The sequence below is a fragment of the Myotis daubentonii genome, chromosome 1 (assembly GCF_963259705.1).
Source record: "Myotis daubentonii chromosome 1, mMyoDau2.1, whole genome shotgun sequence".
NCBI classification, from domain to species: domain Eukaryota; kingdom Metazoa; phylum Chordata; class Mammalia; order Chiroptera; family Vespertilionidae; genus Myotis; species Myotis daubentonii.
The window spans coordinates 9,737,681-9,757,559 of NC_081840.1; the positions used below are offsets into that span (position 1 = coordinate 9,737,681).

A 19,879-nucleotide genomic window follows, 5' to 3' on the forward strand; every position below is an offset into this window, starting at 1 on the left:
TTCCCCACCCCCAAGTCAGTGCGACCTTTCCCTTCTGCGTTTCTCCTTCAGCGGCAGCCGTAGATGACATGGCAAGACAGAGGCCACTGCCGCCGGCCGCACTGTGCTCACACCAGTTCAGCTGCTCCCTCCGGAGCTCAGCCCTCAGACCTCTCAGGACTCAGGAATATTAAGCCTTCGACTTTCTTTTTACTTCTAAAATAGAACGTAGAGAACCTTAAGCCTAATTGGAGCAAGCTAGAGTACAAACAGGAAGCAGAAAGGCAAATAAACTTCCCTTTCATCTTCCCATTCCAGGCTATGTCTTCCAGGGCAGAAATTCCTCTGGGTCTGGGTGGGACACAGCCCTGCTCAAGACAAAATGCTGGGCACAAGAGCTAAATCCAGCTAAAACTCCTTTTTAAATTTAATAAATCTAAGGAAATAGACTTTGCTTTTACCAAAGAAGAAACTGGGATTCAGAAAGGTCATGAGACTTGTCCAAGGTCACATAGCAAGTCAGTGAAAACCTCGTTGGGAAAGCCTGGTCTCTGGCTCTGGGCCCTCCCCTTGTACTGTGGTAACATCCCTGTCCCAGGACAGCTGTGGCCCACTTCTCTCCACATTGAAATTTCCCCAAGTGCTGCACCCGACAATGATACATGCCGGTGAAACCAGGCAGCAGCAGCATCATAACTATAAAAACTGTGGCTGTGTGCTATCATACCTCATGTGGTCCAGGCACTGTACCAGACACTACATGGAGTGTCTTGTTCAGTCCCTGCAGTAACTCAATGAGGTAAGAACACGGAAACCCACAGAAGCTAAGGAACAGGGCAGGGTCTCACAGTTTGTAAGTGCTGGGATCTGAACCCAGCCAGCTCAACTTCAGAGCAAGCTTCTAATTACTTTGCTCTACTGCCAAAGGAGAGGCAGAAAGACGAGCTGGTTCTCACATCAGGTGGGTAAGCAAAAATCATCTCATTGTCTCCTTGCCTTTTGTTCTCATAGCCAGAAAAGGAATGTCTTTGTAGCAAGAACTCAGTAGGGAATGCCCTTCCTGCTCCTCTCCTTGCTTCACCTCTTGGGCTCGTCACCTACAGTGGAGGTGGTGCAATCCCTATCCCGGTGGGGGTGGGGGGGGGGTGTTGGGAAGAGCCTGGACCATCTGCTGAAGGCGATGATTCACCTTCAGCATGGGATTGGTCGAGGGCCTTCCACACCCACCCCTGTGGTTTTGCAGCTGTCCCCCAGCCACCTCCCAGCCAAGACGTTCAATCTCTGACCTTCCGGCTGATGTCAGATCTCAGGAACTGCATTCCGAATTTTTTAAGTCTCAAGTTATATTTATTAGGTGCTATTTTTAGATTCAAGAGTTACTAGACCATAAATTATCTCATGGTATAATCCTGTAGGTACTAGTATAAACATATTATCATTCCAGTATGCAGTTGACATCTTGGGTTGTTTTACCCATGATGGTGATAGGTGGCTTGATTGTCCCCAGTCCACGCAGTCTTGTTTTCTACGACTGGGTGAAATTGATTGCGGGCGGGACTGCACCCTTGACTGGGCTAGAGTATAATTCATTTTGTGGACTAGGATTCGTGCTTTACGACTCTGTTAGTTTCCTATTGCTGCTGTGACAAAGTACCACAAACCTAAACAGTACAAACACATTACCAGATAGGGCTGGTTCCCTCTGGAGGCCCTAAGGGACAGTCCATTCAGTGGCCTTTTTCACCTTCTAGAGAGTGCCCACTTCCTCGACTTGTCACCCTCCACGAATCACATCCACCTGTTGCTTCCATAGCCCCATCTCATAGTGTGGACTCTGATGGATGCTTGAGGTAGTCTCCCCATCTCCAGATCCTCCTTCACAACTTCAGGGTCCCTTTACCGCACAAGGTAACAGCCACAGGTTCTGCGGAGTAGACTAGAGGCGTCTTGGGAGGGCTGTTAGTCAAGCTGTCACATAAACATTTCTCATTGTCTACATTTTATTTGTAAGGATCCTAAAGGTAGTTCATAGAGGTAAAGTAATATTCCCATTGTTGTAAGAAAATTGGCATGTAGATCCAGTTTTGACTCCAATCCCTATCTTTTAAGCCACTATAGAGTAGGTAGGTATTGCCCTCCATTTCTTAAAATAATTTTTTAAAATATGTTTTTATTGATTTCAGAGAGAGAAAGAGAGAGGGAGAGATAGATGCATCAAAGATGAGAGAGAATAAGCTATCAGCGGCCTCCTGCATGCCCCCTAGTAGGGATCAAGTCCGCAACCCAGGCATGTGCCCTGAGCAGAATTGAACAGTGACCTCCTGGTTCATGGGTCAACGCTCAGCCGCTGAGCCACACCTGCCAGGCCGCCCTCCATTTTTTTTAAAAGCTCACAAGCATATACTTCAACTTTGACCTTATTTGTCTGATGTAGAAACTCAAATTGGCTTGATCACTAGTAACCTGAGAACAATTTTCTTACTAAAAGGGTTGTCCACTCTTTTTTTTTAAAATATATTTTTATTGATTTCTGAGAGGAAGGGAGAGGGAGAGAGAGATAGAAACATCAGTGATGAGAGAGAATATTGATCGGCTGCCTCCTGCACTCCCCCTACTGGGGATTGAGCCTGCAACCCGGGCATGTGCCCTTGTCCAGAATCAAACCCAGGACCCTTCAGTCCGCAGGCTGACGCTCCATCCACTGAGCCAAACCGGCTAGGGCAGGTTGTCCACTCTTTACATTTTACCCAATATGTGCAGGATGATGTATTTATAATTGTCTTTTTTATGAAGCAAGTTTTCTGGATTTTGCTAATTCAAAGGGAAACATAAATATTTTGGTTTTTGAGTGACGTTGGTGCTAGAAGTTTTAATTTAATATATTTTTAAAACCATATGTGTTAATTTGAGGGCTAATGTAATTCCTTTGCTTTTTTAAAAAATATATTTTATTGATTTTTTACAGAGAGGAAGGGAGAGAGATAGAGAGTTAGAAACATCGATGAGAGAGAAACATTGATCAGCTGCCTCCTGCACATCTCCTATTGGGGATGTGCCTGCAACCAAGGTACATGCCCTTGACCGGAATCGAACCTGGGACCTTTCAGTCCGCAGGCCGACGCTCTCTCCACTGAGCCAAACTGGTTTCAGCTCCTTTGCTTTTTGATAGCTATGTTATTTTCTTTACGGAAAGCCTAGTAAGTATATAACTGATTAAACTAATTAAGATAATGCCATTTAGATCAAAAGCAGTTATTTAAAAAACAACAACCTACAGTAAGTTATGGGTGTTGGCCATCGGTATTGCCAGGAACTCTAAAGCTTATCTGTTAAGCCCTAACAGGTTTAAAGTGGCATCATCAAACAACGCCTTTTATCAGAAATCTTGTATATTATTTAAAGCAGCCAATTTTACATTATCAGTGCTAGATCACACTTTAACAAGAAAGATATGTAAACTTGATAGAGAGGGTTAGAATGAAATTCAAATGAAAGAATTCATCAAGAGAAGAATATATTAAGACTGCACTGCAGTACTTGAAATTTTCCATTACCAAAATAGAATTCTAAAAAAGCCACAGAGCCCTTCTAAAACACATGATTGCTGTTGATGACTGCAACAAAGGATTATTTAAATTTACTGGTGATAGTTTATAGTCAATAAATGTTTCATATGTTAATAAATTTTTCTTCATTAAGGCCCTCCACATTCTTCTTTGTTTTCTAGCTTCACACTTTTCTAGTTATGGAACTTCTGAACGGGGGAGAGCTGTTTGAACGCATTAAGAAAAAGAAGCACTTCAGTGAGACCGAAGCCAGCTACATCATGCGGAAGCTGGTTTCAGCTGTGAGCCACATGCATGACGTCGGAGTGGTGCACAGAGACCTGAAGCCTGAGGTATAGAAGAACGCATTCTCTCACATTGTCCATCCAGCCTCATTATTAACTGTCCCCCAGATGTGTGGGCTTTTTTACTTTCAGGGCTTTCTGCTAAATACATACCTGGAAATACCATGTTTCTTGGATTTTTTTATTTTCTATTTCAGCCTAAAATAAATCCGTCTTTTTTTTTTTTTTTTGCCCGCTGATCATCTTGAGGTTATATTTGTAAGTGTGAGAGCCTTTTATGGGAGAAATACTTTATGCAACAGTTGTGGGCTAAAAATAGCAATGGAAATTTTTGTAGCAGAAAATAATATCCCCTCTATATCTATACCATTTTAGAGGGTTTTTTTAAACAATTTTTATATAGATTTTAAAATTGATTTTTAGAGATAGGAAGGGAGAGGGATAGAGAGATAGAAATATCCATGAGAGAGAAACATTGGTACACACCCCCTAGTGGGGATCAACCCCGCAACCCCGGCATGTGCCTTGATCGGGTATTGAACCAATGATCTCTTGATTCATGGGTAGACGCTCAACCACTGAGGCACACTGGCCGGGCTAAAGGGGGGTTTTTAGTGGTATATTTTGAAAGCTTATTTTTCACATTGTAATCAAATCAATTAGCTCGTGAATAGGAACATATATAATTCTGTTCTAAATATTAAGCACAAAGAATGATCTTGGTTTAATCGGTTACACCATCCTTATATGTGCTCTTCTTTGCTCATGTACTTATAGAACTGTGTAGCGGTACAGAAATAGCAGCTTTTTCACATATCTTTTCATTAAAAGGTTAAGAAGGTTCTAGCTATAGAATGATCCCTTTTTAGTATCAAAAGTAAGAAAGTTCCTCCCTTTCAGAAAACCATCAAAATAATAATGAAAATTTAAAAGCAAAACCCAGTAATTTATAAATAATAACAATGAGTTATCCTTTACCCTATGCAAAATTGTACATATTTTCTCCTTAAAATGGAACATCATTTTTATTTTCCGTGTGATTATAATGCATTTTTAAGTACCTTTAAAATTATTTTTTGGTGTTTATTTTTTGTGTTAAACCACAAAAGAATATTGCTCAAAAAAACACACTATTTTTGTCTTATATTTAAGTATCTTGGATTATTGACATGAAGAGGATGTTTTTAAAAATCAAATTATGTACATTCAAATATAACTGACCAATTTCTAAAGTATTTAAACTTCAGCCTATGTATTTCTTTTTCCAACCCTCTCCTGAGGACATGCTCACTGATTTTTAGAGAGAGAGAGAGAGAGAGAGAGAGAGAGAGAGAGAGAGAGAGAGAGAGAACATTGATGTGAGAGAGAAACATGCATCGACTGCCTCCTGTACACACCCCGACTGGGGATTGAACCCACAGCCTAGGTTTGTGTCCTGACTGAGAATTGAACCTGTGGTCTTCCAGTGTACGGGACAATGCTCCAGCCACCTGAGCCCGTTGGCCAGGGCCAGTCTATGTATTAGATATTACTGTTATTCTTATTACTAGTAGTTCATCAAAACTACATTTGCTTTATGAACTTGCAACTATGACAGCTACCCCTCTGCTTCCTTCATCATAGTTCTCACTCTCCTACAGAACGCCCACTGAAAATATGGCGCTCTGTGCATCGGAGATTAGCTGTCTATTTTTAAATGTGAAAGCACACCACTTAAATGTTTTCTTGATAGACAAGGAACAAGCATGTAATTTTCTTAGGTTGAAAAGATCTGTTCCATGAGTGTATAGAATTCGTTTTCACATGTTTTATTCTTTGATAACTGGCCATCTGTTATCTCATGAGCCTCAAACGATGCAACTGTCCCTCCAGCAGGATTTAGTTTGCCTTCCTAGTTCACTGATACTTAATTCTTCTTTTGTTAGAAAACTTTCCTCTCACATAGTCGTTTGAAATGAAGACTTGTCAGATTATTTACGATATTCAACTACAGTTGTAATTCTAAATCAAAATTATTTTTTAGAGAAATGAAAATGTACCTTTATACTAACATTTTCGTAACAAAAGAGCTTTCACTTTGACTTTTAAATGAAAGAGTATATTATTTCCAAACTAAGCATTTAATCCTTTTCCCAGTGAGGTAGCATTTTAAGATCTGATTCTGTATCTCTTGGTAGATATTTATGTGGCACTCATTTTCTGCTTAGGCAAAATCCTAAATTCTAGGTGAGAATCAGATAAATTTAGAAGCTGGCTGACATTCGTATAAGCTGCTTTGTATTTCTGAAGTTGGTTCCCATCGTCTTAAAAGATGAAGAAAAATTCTATCAAATTCACTTCAGGCAGAGCTTGAGACGAAGATACAAGGAGATTGAATTGGTATTCCCTCCCATTCCTGATTGTTGACACCCCGCTCCTCTTAGAGTTGGGAGAGGAGGAGAGCGGGGCATGCTACATCCCCTCCATTTCCGGGACTGAGATCCAGGGAGTCCACTGCCATTCTTGATAAGGAATAAGCTGAAGTCATTCTCAGAGATCTAGTAGCTCAATGACCAGGGGCCAGGTGTGCTTATCTCCCTGCCCTGCATGAGGCGCAGTGCCTGCCCGGGGGCGGAGCTCCGGAGTCATCTGCTGAAGACGGCTCTCAAGTACAAGCCATGAACCCCACCCGTGACTTCAGTTGTGGTGAAGCCTTACATGTAACTATGTAATTATATTCCCATTTTCATTCCATCTCAAATTCACGACTGGGTGGTGTCTCCGAATGGAGAGCAGGCTCACGCGAGCCATCTTGGAAGGAAGGTTGGTGGAGGAAGTAGAACGCAAACACAGAGTTCCAGGAAAGCCTAGAAGAGGCTCTGACGTCAGAGGAGACATGATGCAGTCGACAAATGTTTCCCGTGACATTGTCAGGTTGAAATAACACAAAACATGTCGGAGCAGAGAACAACAGTACACTGAGGTCCAGCTCCCAGCCCCTCCCGGTCAGACCCTCTCTGTGCCTGAACCCAGTAATGACATGATTTACCTAAATGGCATCACCAAGCCCCGTGACGTTTCAGTGAGAGACTGATGTGAGTGTTTGTGTTTTGCAGAATTTACTGTTCACTGATGAAAATGACAACTTGGAAATTAAAATAATTGACTTCGGGTTTGCGCGCTTAAAGCCACCTGACAATCAGCCTCTCAAGACCCCGTGCTTCACCCTCCACTACGCTGCCCCGGAGCTCTTGAACCAGAACGGCTACGACGAGTCCTGCGACCTCTGGAGCCTGGGAGTCATTCTGGTGAGTGCATTTCAGTGGAGCCTGACGCCTAGTCCGCTCGCAGATGTCCTCTGTACCTGCCTCTCTCTCTGCTTGTTTTCCTAAAGTCATGACAAAATCGGCAAGTTGGTTTCTTTTCCGTTAGAGGCCTGACGGAAGGCTGTTTCCTTTTCTTAAAATTTGCATTGGAGAAAGTATAGGAATTTTTATTTTGGTTTATTTTGAAATATTTAAGGCAGCTGTGTTTTGTGTGAATAAAAGAGTTATATATTGTGTTTTTAGAAGGACAGTGTATTTTCAGAAGATATGCATGTTAGATATAATGTGAAAATAGCAAAGTGACTCAATAGAAAAACAGTAAAAATATATTCTTGGAGCCCTAGCTTGTTTGGCTCAGTGAATAGAGCATTGGCCTGCAGACGGAAGGGTCCTGGGTTTGATTCCTGTCAAGGGCACATACCTCAGTTGCAGGCTCGATCCCCACCTCTAGTTGGGGTGCATGCAGGAGGCAACCAACCAATGTATGTCTCTCACATCGATGTTTCGCTATCTCTATCTCTCCCCCTCCCTTCCACTCTTTCTCAAAATCAATAGAAAAATATTCTCAGGAGAGAATATGTATATTCTTTGAGGTTTTGAGGCTAAAGATGTAATTAATATCATTTAGGAGAAATTACAAATTAATAATAGAATTACAAATGTTTATAGTGACTGATAGTGATCCTGGTCAGCATGCTTTTCACAAAATGTCCTTGGCTGCAGTGATCAGAAAGGGAACATTAAGCTAGCAAGATCTGGGTCTGTTTTTTCTTCAAAATAACTTTACTTTTTATGCATATAATGTGTAATGCAGCAGTTCTCAACCTGTGGGTCGCGACACCTTTGGCGGTCGAACGACCCTTTCACAGGGGTCGCCTAAGACCATCCTGCATATCAGATATTTACGTTACGATTCATAACAGTAGCAACATGACAGTTATGAAGTAGCAACAAAAATAATTTTATGGTTGGGTCACAACATGAGGAACTGTATTTAAAGGACCAGAAGGTTGAGAACCACTGGTGTAATGCATGATCCTAGGGAGAAATTTTCAGAGGCTACAGAAAGAGAAGAAAAAAGTGAGATCACTGGTAATCTCATCATAGAGAGGGTCTCCCTCTCCCTCTAATCCCTTGCCCCTCCCCACCATGCTGTGTATTCCTTATGTCTTTCTATAAGCTTTTCTGTAGACATGCATATATACTTGGGTTTTTTAAAATGAGAGGATAGTATACACGTAGTTTGAGTCTCGAAAGTTTATTTAACCATTTACTAATGAGAAGTTAGCATTTTCCAGTTTTTTCACTAATTTTAAACTATACACATGAATATTGTTTATATATGTGCTTACATTTGTCTCACCATTTGTTTAGACTAGATTTCTAGGAGAAGGGTATACACATCTTTATTTTGAAATCTATGCCTGGATTTCCCTCCTTCCAGGTTTTTTGTATCTTCTCCGAACTATATGCAAATACATGGAAGACTATCAATTTCAGTCTTAAATTGTTTCCTGCTGTTGTCATTTGCATGCATTTCTCTGATGAATGTTGTCTACACATCTTTTCATGTATCTGGACATTTGTACTTTTCTCTTAGGAATTGTTGTGTGTGAGCTTTGCCCACTTTCCTGTGGGGAATTTTTCTTACTGGATTTGAAAGCTCTGTTAAGGTTTTTAATCTTTTGTCTGCCATTAGTATTGGAAATGTTTTTCTGGTTTGTCCTTTGTTCCACAACTTTGTTTAGAGTAATATGAGATTTTAATTTTGTTTTCAGAGGGATTTAAATAGAAAAGATTTTTTAAAATTTCTATGTAGTAAGATATGTCAGTCTGTTGTTTTATGGAACCTGCTCTGATTCAGATTGTCACTCTACCCCAACCCTAGATTATAAAAATATCTTCCTAAATTTCCCTCTAGAATTATATTTTATTTTTATACTTTAACCAGCACTCCATCTGGGGTTTATTTTGGTGTCAGCTTGCTTTCCCCTAATGGCTAGCCAGGTGTCCCTGCAGGATGGCTCCTCTTTTAGTTTAAGTTTCATATGGGTTTTATTTCAGTAATTCTAAGTCATCTTTATAATTTTCAAACTAAAATTTATGAATCAGATTTTTAAAATAAAAATAAACAACTAGCTTCTATAGACTTGAGAGTTTTATTTAGGGACGTAAACATTAGTAGCACTCTCCTGAAAAAAATATGTCTAAGTAAAAAAGAACCTTTCATATTTTTTTGTAATAATATAAGATTATCCCCTGTAAAAGAACCTTACTTTAAATATAAGCCAATTAAATCATCATCCTTTTTACGGTTCTAAAATATCGTCTTAGAGCTTCTGAATGCTGTCTCTATGGAAACAACTTTGTGTGACGGTATGGACAGAAGCTGTGCTTCTCTCTAGATCTCACAGGTTTTTAAGAGAAATGGGACAGAGAAGCGGTTAAATGATGCCACAAGGAAGCAGTCACCATGTCCAGACTGTGTGCAGTTCCACAGGACAAACCCCGTTTCTCCAGCAAATAAATTATAAGAAAAATAGCGTGGGAACTTATAGATTAAATGACACTTTTAAAAGGGGACATCTGTAATACTTTCAACAACAAAGATTTTTTTTAATATATTTTATTGATTTTTTTACAGAGAGGAAGAGAGAGGGATAGAGAGCTAGAAACATCGATGAGAGAGAAACATCGATCAGCTGCCTTCTGCACACCTCCCACTGGGGATGTGCCCACAACCAAGGCACGTGCCCCCGACCGGAATCAAACCCGGGACCCCCCAGTCCACAGACCGACGCTCTATCCACTGAGCCAAACCAGCTAGGACTCAACAATAAAGATTTTTAAAAAGATAAGAAACAGTGTTTGCATTTTTCTTGAATTCTGATTCAAGCAAATTCTAATTTCAATTCTATTTATTAAATTTAACCTAAAGCTAACTCATACAGATGTGATTATAATATACAGGGCATATAACATAATTGGAGAAACTTGAATATGGAATTGTACAAAGGAATCACTGCTAATTTTTTTAGGTAGATAATGGTGTTGTGATTGTGGTTTTTAAAAATCCTTCCCTTTTAGAGATGCATAATGAAACACAGATGAAAAATAAAGTGAACACCTGCATTAAATTGTCAAGAAAAAGGAGTGCTTTGCAAATGTTTCCACATAAATGAATGCATATCTCTTGCAGATCCGAGACAAAGCCTGAATTATCCCATAGCAAGCCGAAAGCTTATTTGGAGTCTCCTGATTTGCCTTAGAAATCTATAGTCCTTTTGCATATTGCATCTAGCAAATATGGATGAGGATATTTTAACATGAAAATAATTTCTATTACCCCCACTGACTAAAACAAATACTTCAGGAAGATGCATCACATGTGGCTTTGATCCCAACCCAGTCTACCTCATGGATGTGCAGGATGTTAATTAGCATAGAGCTTACCCACTGCCTCGTCTGCCTAGGGCTGCCATAACAAAGTACTACAGACAGCACTTATTTTCTCACAGTTCGAGGTTGGCAAGTGCACTGTCCAGGGGCCAGCATGGGGGTATCCTCACATACCCTTTCCTCTCGTTCTCAGGGAGAGTGAGCAAGCTCTAGGTGCATCTTTTGGAAAGGACACACGTCCTGTTTAGTCAGAACCCCACCCCATGACCTCATTTAACTTAAATTACTTCCATATAGGCCCTTTCTCTAAATACAGTCACACGGAGGGTTGGGTCTTCGACATATGAATTTTGGAGGCACACACATTCAGTGTATGACACAGCATTTAGAAACTATAGGACAGATGAGCTGCTGCTGCCTGCTGCTCCCCTGGTTGCAAGTCTCATGGGGATCCTTAGAGTTTAGGAGAAAGAAAGCAGAAGTACACGCCTGAGGAAAGGGGTGCACGGTGTGCTCAAGAAAGAGCACACAGGGTCCTTTGTCTTGAGGGTTCTTACCTCTTCTCTAAAGGTGGTAGTTGTAGGGGAGTTCTCAGGGGAGGGTCTCAGCAGAATATTCAGTAGTTTGCCAGGTGTGTCCTTTAATATGCTGACGCATCAAAATGAGCAGATAGGGGAGTAGGGGTCCTTTTCTGGTCAGCTTCACTGCTTTATTGTTATCTTGGATCTGTCTGTCTCTAACTGGGCTTTTTTGATATTTATTCCCCTGACTTCATCCATCCTGGGGTTTGGCTGGCACTAATGGCACCAACTGTGTCTCTGTGATCTCTTCCTGACCAGGGTGATCTAAGCTACTCACTGTCTGATTGGGGAGGAGAGGTGTAAACTATTTGCTCCCAAGTGTCTTTGGTTAGAGAAGATAAGATCTTGCAATTTATTAGCAGGCTGTTAATTGCTCAGCCTTATTTAACTATTTTGTCTCCTGTTCCCTCATTCCACTCCCCAGGGAATTGTCCCACCTTCTTACTGTCCTGCCTCAGCAGACAGCACAGCATGACCCGTCTGGCCAAACTGGCACTACCACCCTTCTCACCGTGCTTTTCACAGTGCACGGATTCATGCACCGGTGGGGTCCCTCGGCCTGGCCTGTAGGGATCAGGCCGAAACTGGCTCTCCGACATCCCCCAAGGGGTCCCGGATTGCGAGAGGACAGTCCTCCGGTGACACACCCTGGAATCAGGCTCACTCCTCTCTGGTTCCAGATGCGTCACTGGAGAACCGCAGATGCCAAGTCACCGCAGCTTGGCAGCTCCTGAGTTGTGTGTCTGCCCCCTGGTGCTCAGTGCGTGTCATCGCTACTGGTAGGAGCATCTGCCTCCTGTTGGTCATTGTGCGTCATTGCTACCGGTTGGATGCTTAGGCTTTTATATATATAGATTTATCACCTTGCCTGGGAATTTCCATCTTTCTTGAAAGCCAGTGTGTCAGAACTGCTTCACCATCTTTGCCATCATGAGGGTGCACCTGCTTGTCAGACAGATGACCAGGGAAGAATAAAGGCTATTGCTCCTAGTCGCTGGGAGCCTCTACAGCTCCATGCCTCCTACTTAGGGCTCTGCTCTCAGTGTCCCTCCCAACCAACTGGCACTACCACCCTTCTCACCATGCGGTTCTCTGGTCTGCGCACAGACATGGTTACTACCTAACTACCAGTCTGCCCACCACCGTCTGCAGCTCCCTTCACCCCTGCAAGCCTGTAAGTCGCTCAGCAAGCTGAGAGCAGACCCTCCGAGAAGTTTAAGGGTCGCCTTTCAAAAATCCAGTCTTTGCTACAAAGACAAGCCTTAGCTTTTTGGTCTTCCTGTTGACTTTTTATTTTATTTTATTGATTGATTGATTTATTGATTGATTGAGAGAGACATCAATTTGTTGTTCCACTTTTTATGCATTCATTAGTTGCTGCTTGTATGTGTCCTGACCAGGCATCAACCCACAGCACTCTAATCAACTGAGCTACGCGGCCAGGGCTCTATTGACTTTTTACCTTTCATGTAAAATTTCAAATGTGGCTACAATGAAATAAGGTGACTGTAGAGAGTTGATCACATTTAACCCAACAATGAAAAAAATAAAATTAAAATTGGGATAATTACAAACAAAATAAAGAAGGCCAAATAAAAAATTTTTAAAGTTCTTATCCATAGTTAATATCCTAAGGAAAGGCTATGGAATTGGATAGAAAAAATAGTTATTCAGGGTTCTGCTGTCTTTAAATTTTCTGTTAACCTTAACACCCTCTTTTTCAAACAGGGTATCCTTTTTTCATTCTTGTTCTGAATATAGTTATACTAGAGGCCCGGTGCACAAAATTCATGCAAGAGTAGGTCTTCCTTCCCCTGGCTGCCGGCACAGGCTTCCTCTGGCACCTGGGATCCGGCTTCATCCGGAAGGACGTCTGGTCTAATTAGCAAATTACGCTTTTATTATAAATAAATGGTTTTAAATCTTGATGTCATAATAAGCCATTCCTCTTTATTTACAAGTCTTTGAAAGGTGTTGGTTGTTTCAGCGATAGAAGCCACATAATTTTTTAAACCCAGTAATGCCAATCATAATAAACTGCTGAAACATTCTTTGTTTCTTTTTTTCTTGATAGTATACAATGTTGTCTGGGCAAGTTCCATTCCAATCTCATGACAAAAGTTTGACATGCACCAGTGCAGTGGAAATCATGAAGAAAATCAAAACAGGAGATTTCTCCTTTGAAGGAGAAGCCTGGAAGAATGTATCCCAAGAGGCTAAAGATTTGATCCAAGGTAAGAATCTAAGGAAATTTTGTTATGCGCTGTGCAGAGATTGAAGTGGAGTCATGCCATTACACATATGTTTGTTCATTACTCAAGGAGTCTGTGTTCTAAAAGGCTTCCAGGCTGCTGTCTTGTGCCATTGCTTCTTATCAGAACATTCTCCCTCAGTGATCCTATCCACTGTCTCCACACGAACTAGCACCTGGATCCACCAGCATCCCAGTCTGGCACCTCCACATCGAACCTGCACTCTTTGTTGTTGTTGTCAAACCTCACCTGAGGATATTTTTCCCATTGATTTTTAGAGAGTGGAAGGGAGTGAGGGAAAAGGAGAGAGACAAACATTGATGTGGGATAGAGACACATTGATTGGTTGCCTCCCGCATGCACCCCAACCGGGGCTGGGGATTGAACCTGCAACCCAGGCCCTTGCCCTTGACTGGGAATCAAACCTGAGACCCTCCTGTGTGCAGACCAACGCTCTAACCACTGAGCACACCGGCCAGGGCCGAACCTGTACTTTTTTACTCTCCTTTCTCCCAAATGTGTGCCTCCTCACATCTCCCTCTTTTGCACTGCCAAGGAGCCAGGCCACCAAAACAGAAAGCCGGACACCTATTGGCTCCCAGCCTTCCTGCCTTCCACAGCCAGTCACTGCTTCCTGCAGGTTCAGCATCCCTCCTCCCACCCCTCTCCCCTTTCATGTGGCCACACCTTAGTCCTCATCACCATTTCTCTCCTAAGATCCTACAACCTTCTTCCAACTTGTCTCACTTCCTCTCACATCACCTCCCCATCATCAGTCGGCAGAGTGACCTTCCTGATGTCCAGATGTGCTCATGTCTCTGTAAAAATCCTTCAGAGAATCCACTAACCTCAGGTCATGCCCCATCACAGCACATTGAAAACTCAAGGCCCTTCACGACCGGGCCCTGCCTGCCTCTGCCGTTGTGAACACTTGATTCCTCAGTTGTGCCGAGATTCTGGGTCCCTGCACCCCGCGTTCCTATGCACTAGCTCTTCTTAATCCCTGGGCACCCCTTCTCATTGAGCCCACTTCTCTCATCCCCCAGGACCTGCCTTCTGGAAGTTGCCCAGGGTGCCCACGCTCCCTCGGCTGAGCCCTTCCCCTGGCCTCCTGCACATGGTCCCCGGTGATGTGAAAACTGGGGCTTGTCTTTGTGCCTCCTCAGAACTCCTCTTTGGGTCTCCACTTCCACTTCTCTGGGCCTGACCGCACCCCCTGAGTTAGAGAAGGTGCTGGTACAGGCGTGAAGGAGGTCTAACTCTTTCCTCATTCGGACTTTACCCGGTCACCCTGGGGAGTCTTTGTCGGGGTGGCTATTTTCTCCTGATTGAAAAGTCAGTTAGCCCACAGCCTCCTAGAAATAGGCTATTGTGGGCTTTCTCATTAGCATCCAGTGCTCACTAGGGCATTGAAGAGCATATGAAAGGGTAATTATTTTTGTAGGAGGTTGAAGCCTTATAGAAACCATCATGTCATGTGAACATAATTGAGATTTATATCTGAGGTTGATTTTAAACTGTTTGAAATGGCAGATCACAAAATAAAAATGTCTTGTTTATTCCCACAGGACTTCTCACAGTTGATCCAAATAAAAGGCTTAAAATGTCTGGCCTGAGATACAATGAATGGCTCCAAGACGGCAGTCAGCTGTCCTCCAACCCTCTGATGACTCCCGACATCCTGGGGTCTTCAGGAGCCGCCGTGCACACCTGCGTGAAGGCCACCTTCCACGTAAGGGCCTGTGCTCTGCGGTGTGGGGTTTGAAAGGAATCAGATACCCGATAACCTCCGAGACGCACTCTGAGTAATAGCAGTTAAAATAAGGAATAAGAGTCCTTTCAATGTCAGGATACAGACACATTTACAAACAGCAAGTGCCTGGGCCAGAGTCACTGTGAACCCACAGTTCCCTTCCTGGACGTTGGGAATGAGTGTGTGAGATCAGACAGTGGGCGGTATTGGAATAGCTGAAGATTTCCTGTAGGTGATGAAAACCATGTACCTACTACTAGGACTTTCTTCTCTCAAATAAGCGAAATCATTTTCTTTTAAAAGGATAAACACTAGGAACTAAGGCACCCGTGAAAATTCATTCATTCAGCAACCCTTTTGGGCCTCATATATTCTAGAGACCATGAGGGATAAGAAGTAGGTACGGGCATTCGGCACTGATTGTGTTTGAAAGGCTGAGCCGGCATTGCAGGAGCCGCACATTCATGCCCAGCAGATGCAAACATATTCAGCTAGTTGTCTAAGGGGTGAATGAGTGAAGGAGAAATACAGTGACCGCTGAAGGGATTACCTTGAGAAAGGAGGGATAGCGCTTCCTCTCAGCTGCAGAAATTGATTTAAAAGTTAATGAACTAGGATAAGGTGAGGTATAAAGAGATTAACTGCAAGAATTTGTAGCAGATGATCCATATCTTCTCAGTGACAGGATGCAAGGTTGTCAGGGGCAACACAGCCATGCCAGGGCTTGAGGCTAAGAAAAGTGAAGGCAGGCTGCCCAGAGGCTAAAGCCAGCCTGGGGTTTGTACCCCTGATCTCCTCTGCGTAGATTAACTGGCCAAGATAACGCCCAATTGCATTGACTTGGAAGTGGAGAGCAGGGGCCCAGCATGGATTAAGTCTGTTTTGTTGGGTCTTTGTGGTCAGAATTTTAAATCTCAGACACAGAACTGTAGAGTAATGGGGGTAGCAGCTGTGGGGTGTGGAGAGGGGTGTGTTGGATTGCTGATAGTATTCAGGAATTTCCAGTCAGTCAGTGTTTCTTATTGAGAGGTAGCGCTTTCTTCAAATGACGTATGGGAATCCTGACTCCCGGACAGCCACGCTGGTTTGATGTAAGCAGCAGCCTCAGCCATCGCCCAGTGAACGCTGTACCCCACAGGAGATTTGGATACAATGGTTTTAGGACTTTGTTCCCCAAACAACTTGGAGCTATTGGGTGACAGCCAAAGTCGCCTCCTGCTGTAAGTCATAGTTGCCAAGGAATCTTCAGTCCTTGTACCTTCATCGGGGTTCCCTTCTTTCTCTCCCCTAGGCCTTTAACAAGTACAAGAGAGAGGGGTTTTGCCTTCAGAATGTCGACAAGGCCCCCCTGGCTAAGAGAAGGAAGATGAAAAAGACCAGCACCAGCACGGAGACGCGCAGCAGCTCCAGCGAGAGCTCCCATTCTTCGTCCTCTCACTCCCACGGCAAAACCACCCCCACAAAGGCACTGCAGCCCAGCAACCCTGCCGACAGCAACACCCCCGAGCCCCTCTTCCAGTTCTCGGACTGAATGGCACAGGAACGGGAGGGCTGTGACCCGGGAGCCTGGCACTTTTGCTCCCTCGGCAATGCCTGAGGTGACGTTTCGTCAAAGTCAAAGCTTGTCTACTTTAAGGAAATAAAATATCCTGAATGAGCCAAAAAAACAAAACCACCAACCAAACAGAAAAACAAGCCCCGCTGGTCTCATTGGAATCTGCCTCTTGGGGAATTTTTTCAGGAAAACCCACTGGTTATCCTTGTCCTAAAGCACTGGACAGAGAATGTGACTGTGAACGAAGCACAGGTTACACAGTTTAGTGACCTGCCTGGTGCCAGCAGGACGGTTCTGGAAGGAGCAGAGGCCCCTGTGAATGCGATCAGGGGCCGGCCAGATTCGAACTGCTCGCAGAGTAGACACTGGCCTTTCAGCGGTCCGCCGGCAAGTTACTCCTACTGTGGCGACACCTTCTGCTTCGCCTTGTGGATAATGTGGGCTTTTAAGAGATTTGCACCCTTTCAACAGGGATTTATCAGAGAAAAAATGTCTGTTCTAAAAAAGATTCTGTAATGACTTTTATGTGTGGCATATACTTATTTCTGAGCGAGGATTTTAACTTATTGTTTTTATTTTATGGTTACATATGATGATAACCTTCTATTAATCTTTTTCAAAAGGTAAAAGAAAAGCTATAAGGACTCATGGCCCCAGGCTCTGTCTTTGGGGCCCATCTGAGTGCATGCTCAGCTCTTTGCACTGCTCTGTCCTGGCAGTTTGTTCAATGGTATTGCGAGCCATTAAGGTACATGTCTCTGTTTTAGGTAACATTGCACTTTATAAAAGAATATGAATAAAGCAAACTATTTTATGAAGTGCACTGGTTAAAGCGTATGTACTGTATTTTTGCCATTTTTTTTTTTTGTTATCTACTTTAAATTTGTCCTCACACCCCCTTCTACCTTGTTTGCAACAAGTAGCATGAGCCGTGTGGCATAACGTCACCATCAGCCACGCGGGCACCGACGTGAGGAAAAGCTAAAGGGAAATTCTGTTCAACACTGTGCTTTATATTTGTACACTGTGTTGTCTACAGTGAGGCATTTCCTCCTGTGGCTGGATATCATGTACATAATATTTTAAAATCATAACTATGACTTATTTGGAAATTTTCCTGTTAAATTTTGAATCCAGAAAGCATATTTTATAAACTTATGCAGAGCACTTTTATTGCTCAAAAGTTCTGAATTCATACACAAAACATGCGCTTTGTGATGAAAACGTTTTACTGAGAGATTGCTGCATTTACAGATACGATTAATTCACTTCCTATGCAAAAAAAGAAGTGGTAGAATTTGTATGTTCTGTTTTCTTTTAAAGCTATCACACGAAATGTTAGGACTGAGAAAGGTGATCTTGGCCATGTTTACAGGAATCATGCTTAAAAGATAAATCCCAATACATTTCTTTTCGTTTTTGTTAATGATAACCTCTGGAGCATTAGTTTGGAATTTGGGTGTGATATTTATTTATTCATTTATTGAGATAATGCAGCATTAATTTCAGCCAATTATGAATACTAAAAATATTGCACTCTATGTAACAGTAGTATATTTATTGCTAAATCAATGTATATATTATTAGCACAAGCAAGAAAAATGGCAAATATTAAAATATTTTCAAAATATTGTATTATCTTGTTTCACATTTTTGTCCACAATGGTTATTGGAAATAGCTTTTAATACTTTTCAGTGGCCCAAATGGCTACATGATTCTCATTGAATCAACTGTATTCCCAGCTTGTGGCCATTCCTAGTAATGATGGAAGATCTTTCATGAATTATTACCAAATACAGGTAATTACAAAATGTGGTTCCATCAGGCACAGATTTATAATAATTAAGAAAATGTCCATTTATGTCTATAGTTATGTTGAATATTTTTGGAAATGTGATAGTTAGCTCTTCAAGTATTTTTTTAAACTGTGCATTCTCATAGACAATGCTAGTTGTAAAGTATAGACTAAAAGAATTTTGTTGCTAAAGGAAAATGATCCAGAAAAATGGTCAGTATTCCATAATGATTGATGATGTAATTGACTCATTATGGACATTGAAAATTAATGGGTTTCATTTTTATTTCTTTCCCTTGCCGTCTCTTCTGGAGGACTTGGCAGAAGATGAAATGGGCAAAGTATCAGGCAGAGGAAGGAAAGAGAAGGGTAATCCGTCAACTAAATAATCTAGGATGGCCTTTGAGAAGAGCTCAGGAAACACTCAGCGTAGAGGCCTCTTGTCAAGTGCCTTCATCCTCACCCTGTGTAAGCACGAGGGAGGCTGCGTCTGGCGCCAGGCTGCTGCAGATCGGTTGGATGCAGGCGGTTAGTGTACAGTGAAATGTACTTTAAAATTTACAGACTTTCCACTTAGTCACATCAAAAATAAACTAAAAAGTACTTCATAGGAAAATGTGAAGTAGAAGGGCTCCTTTGGTATTAGGAGTAAAATAGAAATATATCTAAGAAAAACAAATGCATACGTTCTCTTTATAACAGTTATGGAGATAGGACCAAATCACCCCTTCCCTTCTTTTTAATTCTATCTAAAGTATGTAGCTTTCATGCCATCATAAATCCTGGCTCAGAGCATATCTTTTCTAACTATGTATGGCTAAGTAAGAGGCAAGATTAAGAAAAGGAAAGTAATAGAGGCAAGAAATTTTGAAAGACCAGTTTCTTCTAATTACTGTGCCAGATCCTATGGCTGAGTGAGTTAAATTTACTATTTTGATATTCATTAAAGCTTCCAAACCTCTATAAAATAATAAACTACTGACCCACTGGAACAGAAAGTCATGTTTCCTGAGTTAATTTCAACATGCTTGTTTGTCTTAGAGTCGCAGATTCATTTAACCCTGAAAAACTGCCTTTTAATTTTTTTTATATTACTGCTAATTTCTTCAAGAACTGTATAAATGGCTACATTTTAAATATAAGGTAAGTTATTTTTTTAAGAAACTTACCGGGATAGAAGTGACTTTTTTAAAAATAAGTAAATTCCTTTCGTATATCATTTAAAAAAATACGTTCTCAAATTGTTTATAAAAGTCTACAATTTATTGTCTACCTGTTCACCTTGCCCCCATTTCAAACAGTTGTTTTTATATTTATTAAAATCATGGTACCTCAAAATGGTGAAAATTTTCTAAATCATTGGCCCTATACATGCCTTAGAACACTTGATTATTTTTGGTGTTCTCCCA

General features: G+C 41.9%; 1 protein-coding gene across 4 annotated transcripts in view; it reads left to right on the top strand.

Annotated features, from left to right (window-relative positions):
• RPS6KA5 (ribosomal protein S6 kinase A5) overlaps positions 1 to 18,306 on the top strand; it is a 129,559-nt gene extending 111,253 nt beyond the window's left edge. For all 4 annotated transcript variants that reach the window (XM_059688137.1, XM_059688130.1, XM_059688150.1 and 1 more), the window contains 5 exons: positions 3,707 to 3,877; positions 6,925 to 7,116; positions 13,189 to 13,348; positions 14,935 to 15,098; positions 16,411 to 18,306. In XM_059688137.1, coding sequence (XP_059544120.1) covers positions 3,707 to 3,877; positions 6,925 to 7,116; positions 13,189 to 13,348; positions 14,935 to 15,098; positions 16,411 to 16,650 — 927 coding nt within the window. In that variant the 3' untranslated portion in view covers positions 16,651 to 18,306. The remainder of the gene's footprint in view (positions 1 to 3,706; positions 3,878 to 6,924; positions 7,117 to 13,188; positions 13,349 to 14,934; positions 15,099 to 16,410) is intronic.
• The last annotated feature ends 1,573 nt before the right edge of the window (positions 18,307 to 19,879 follow it).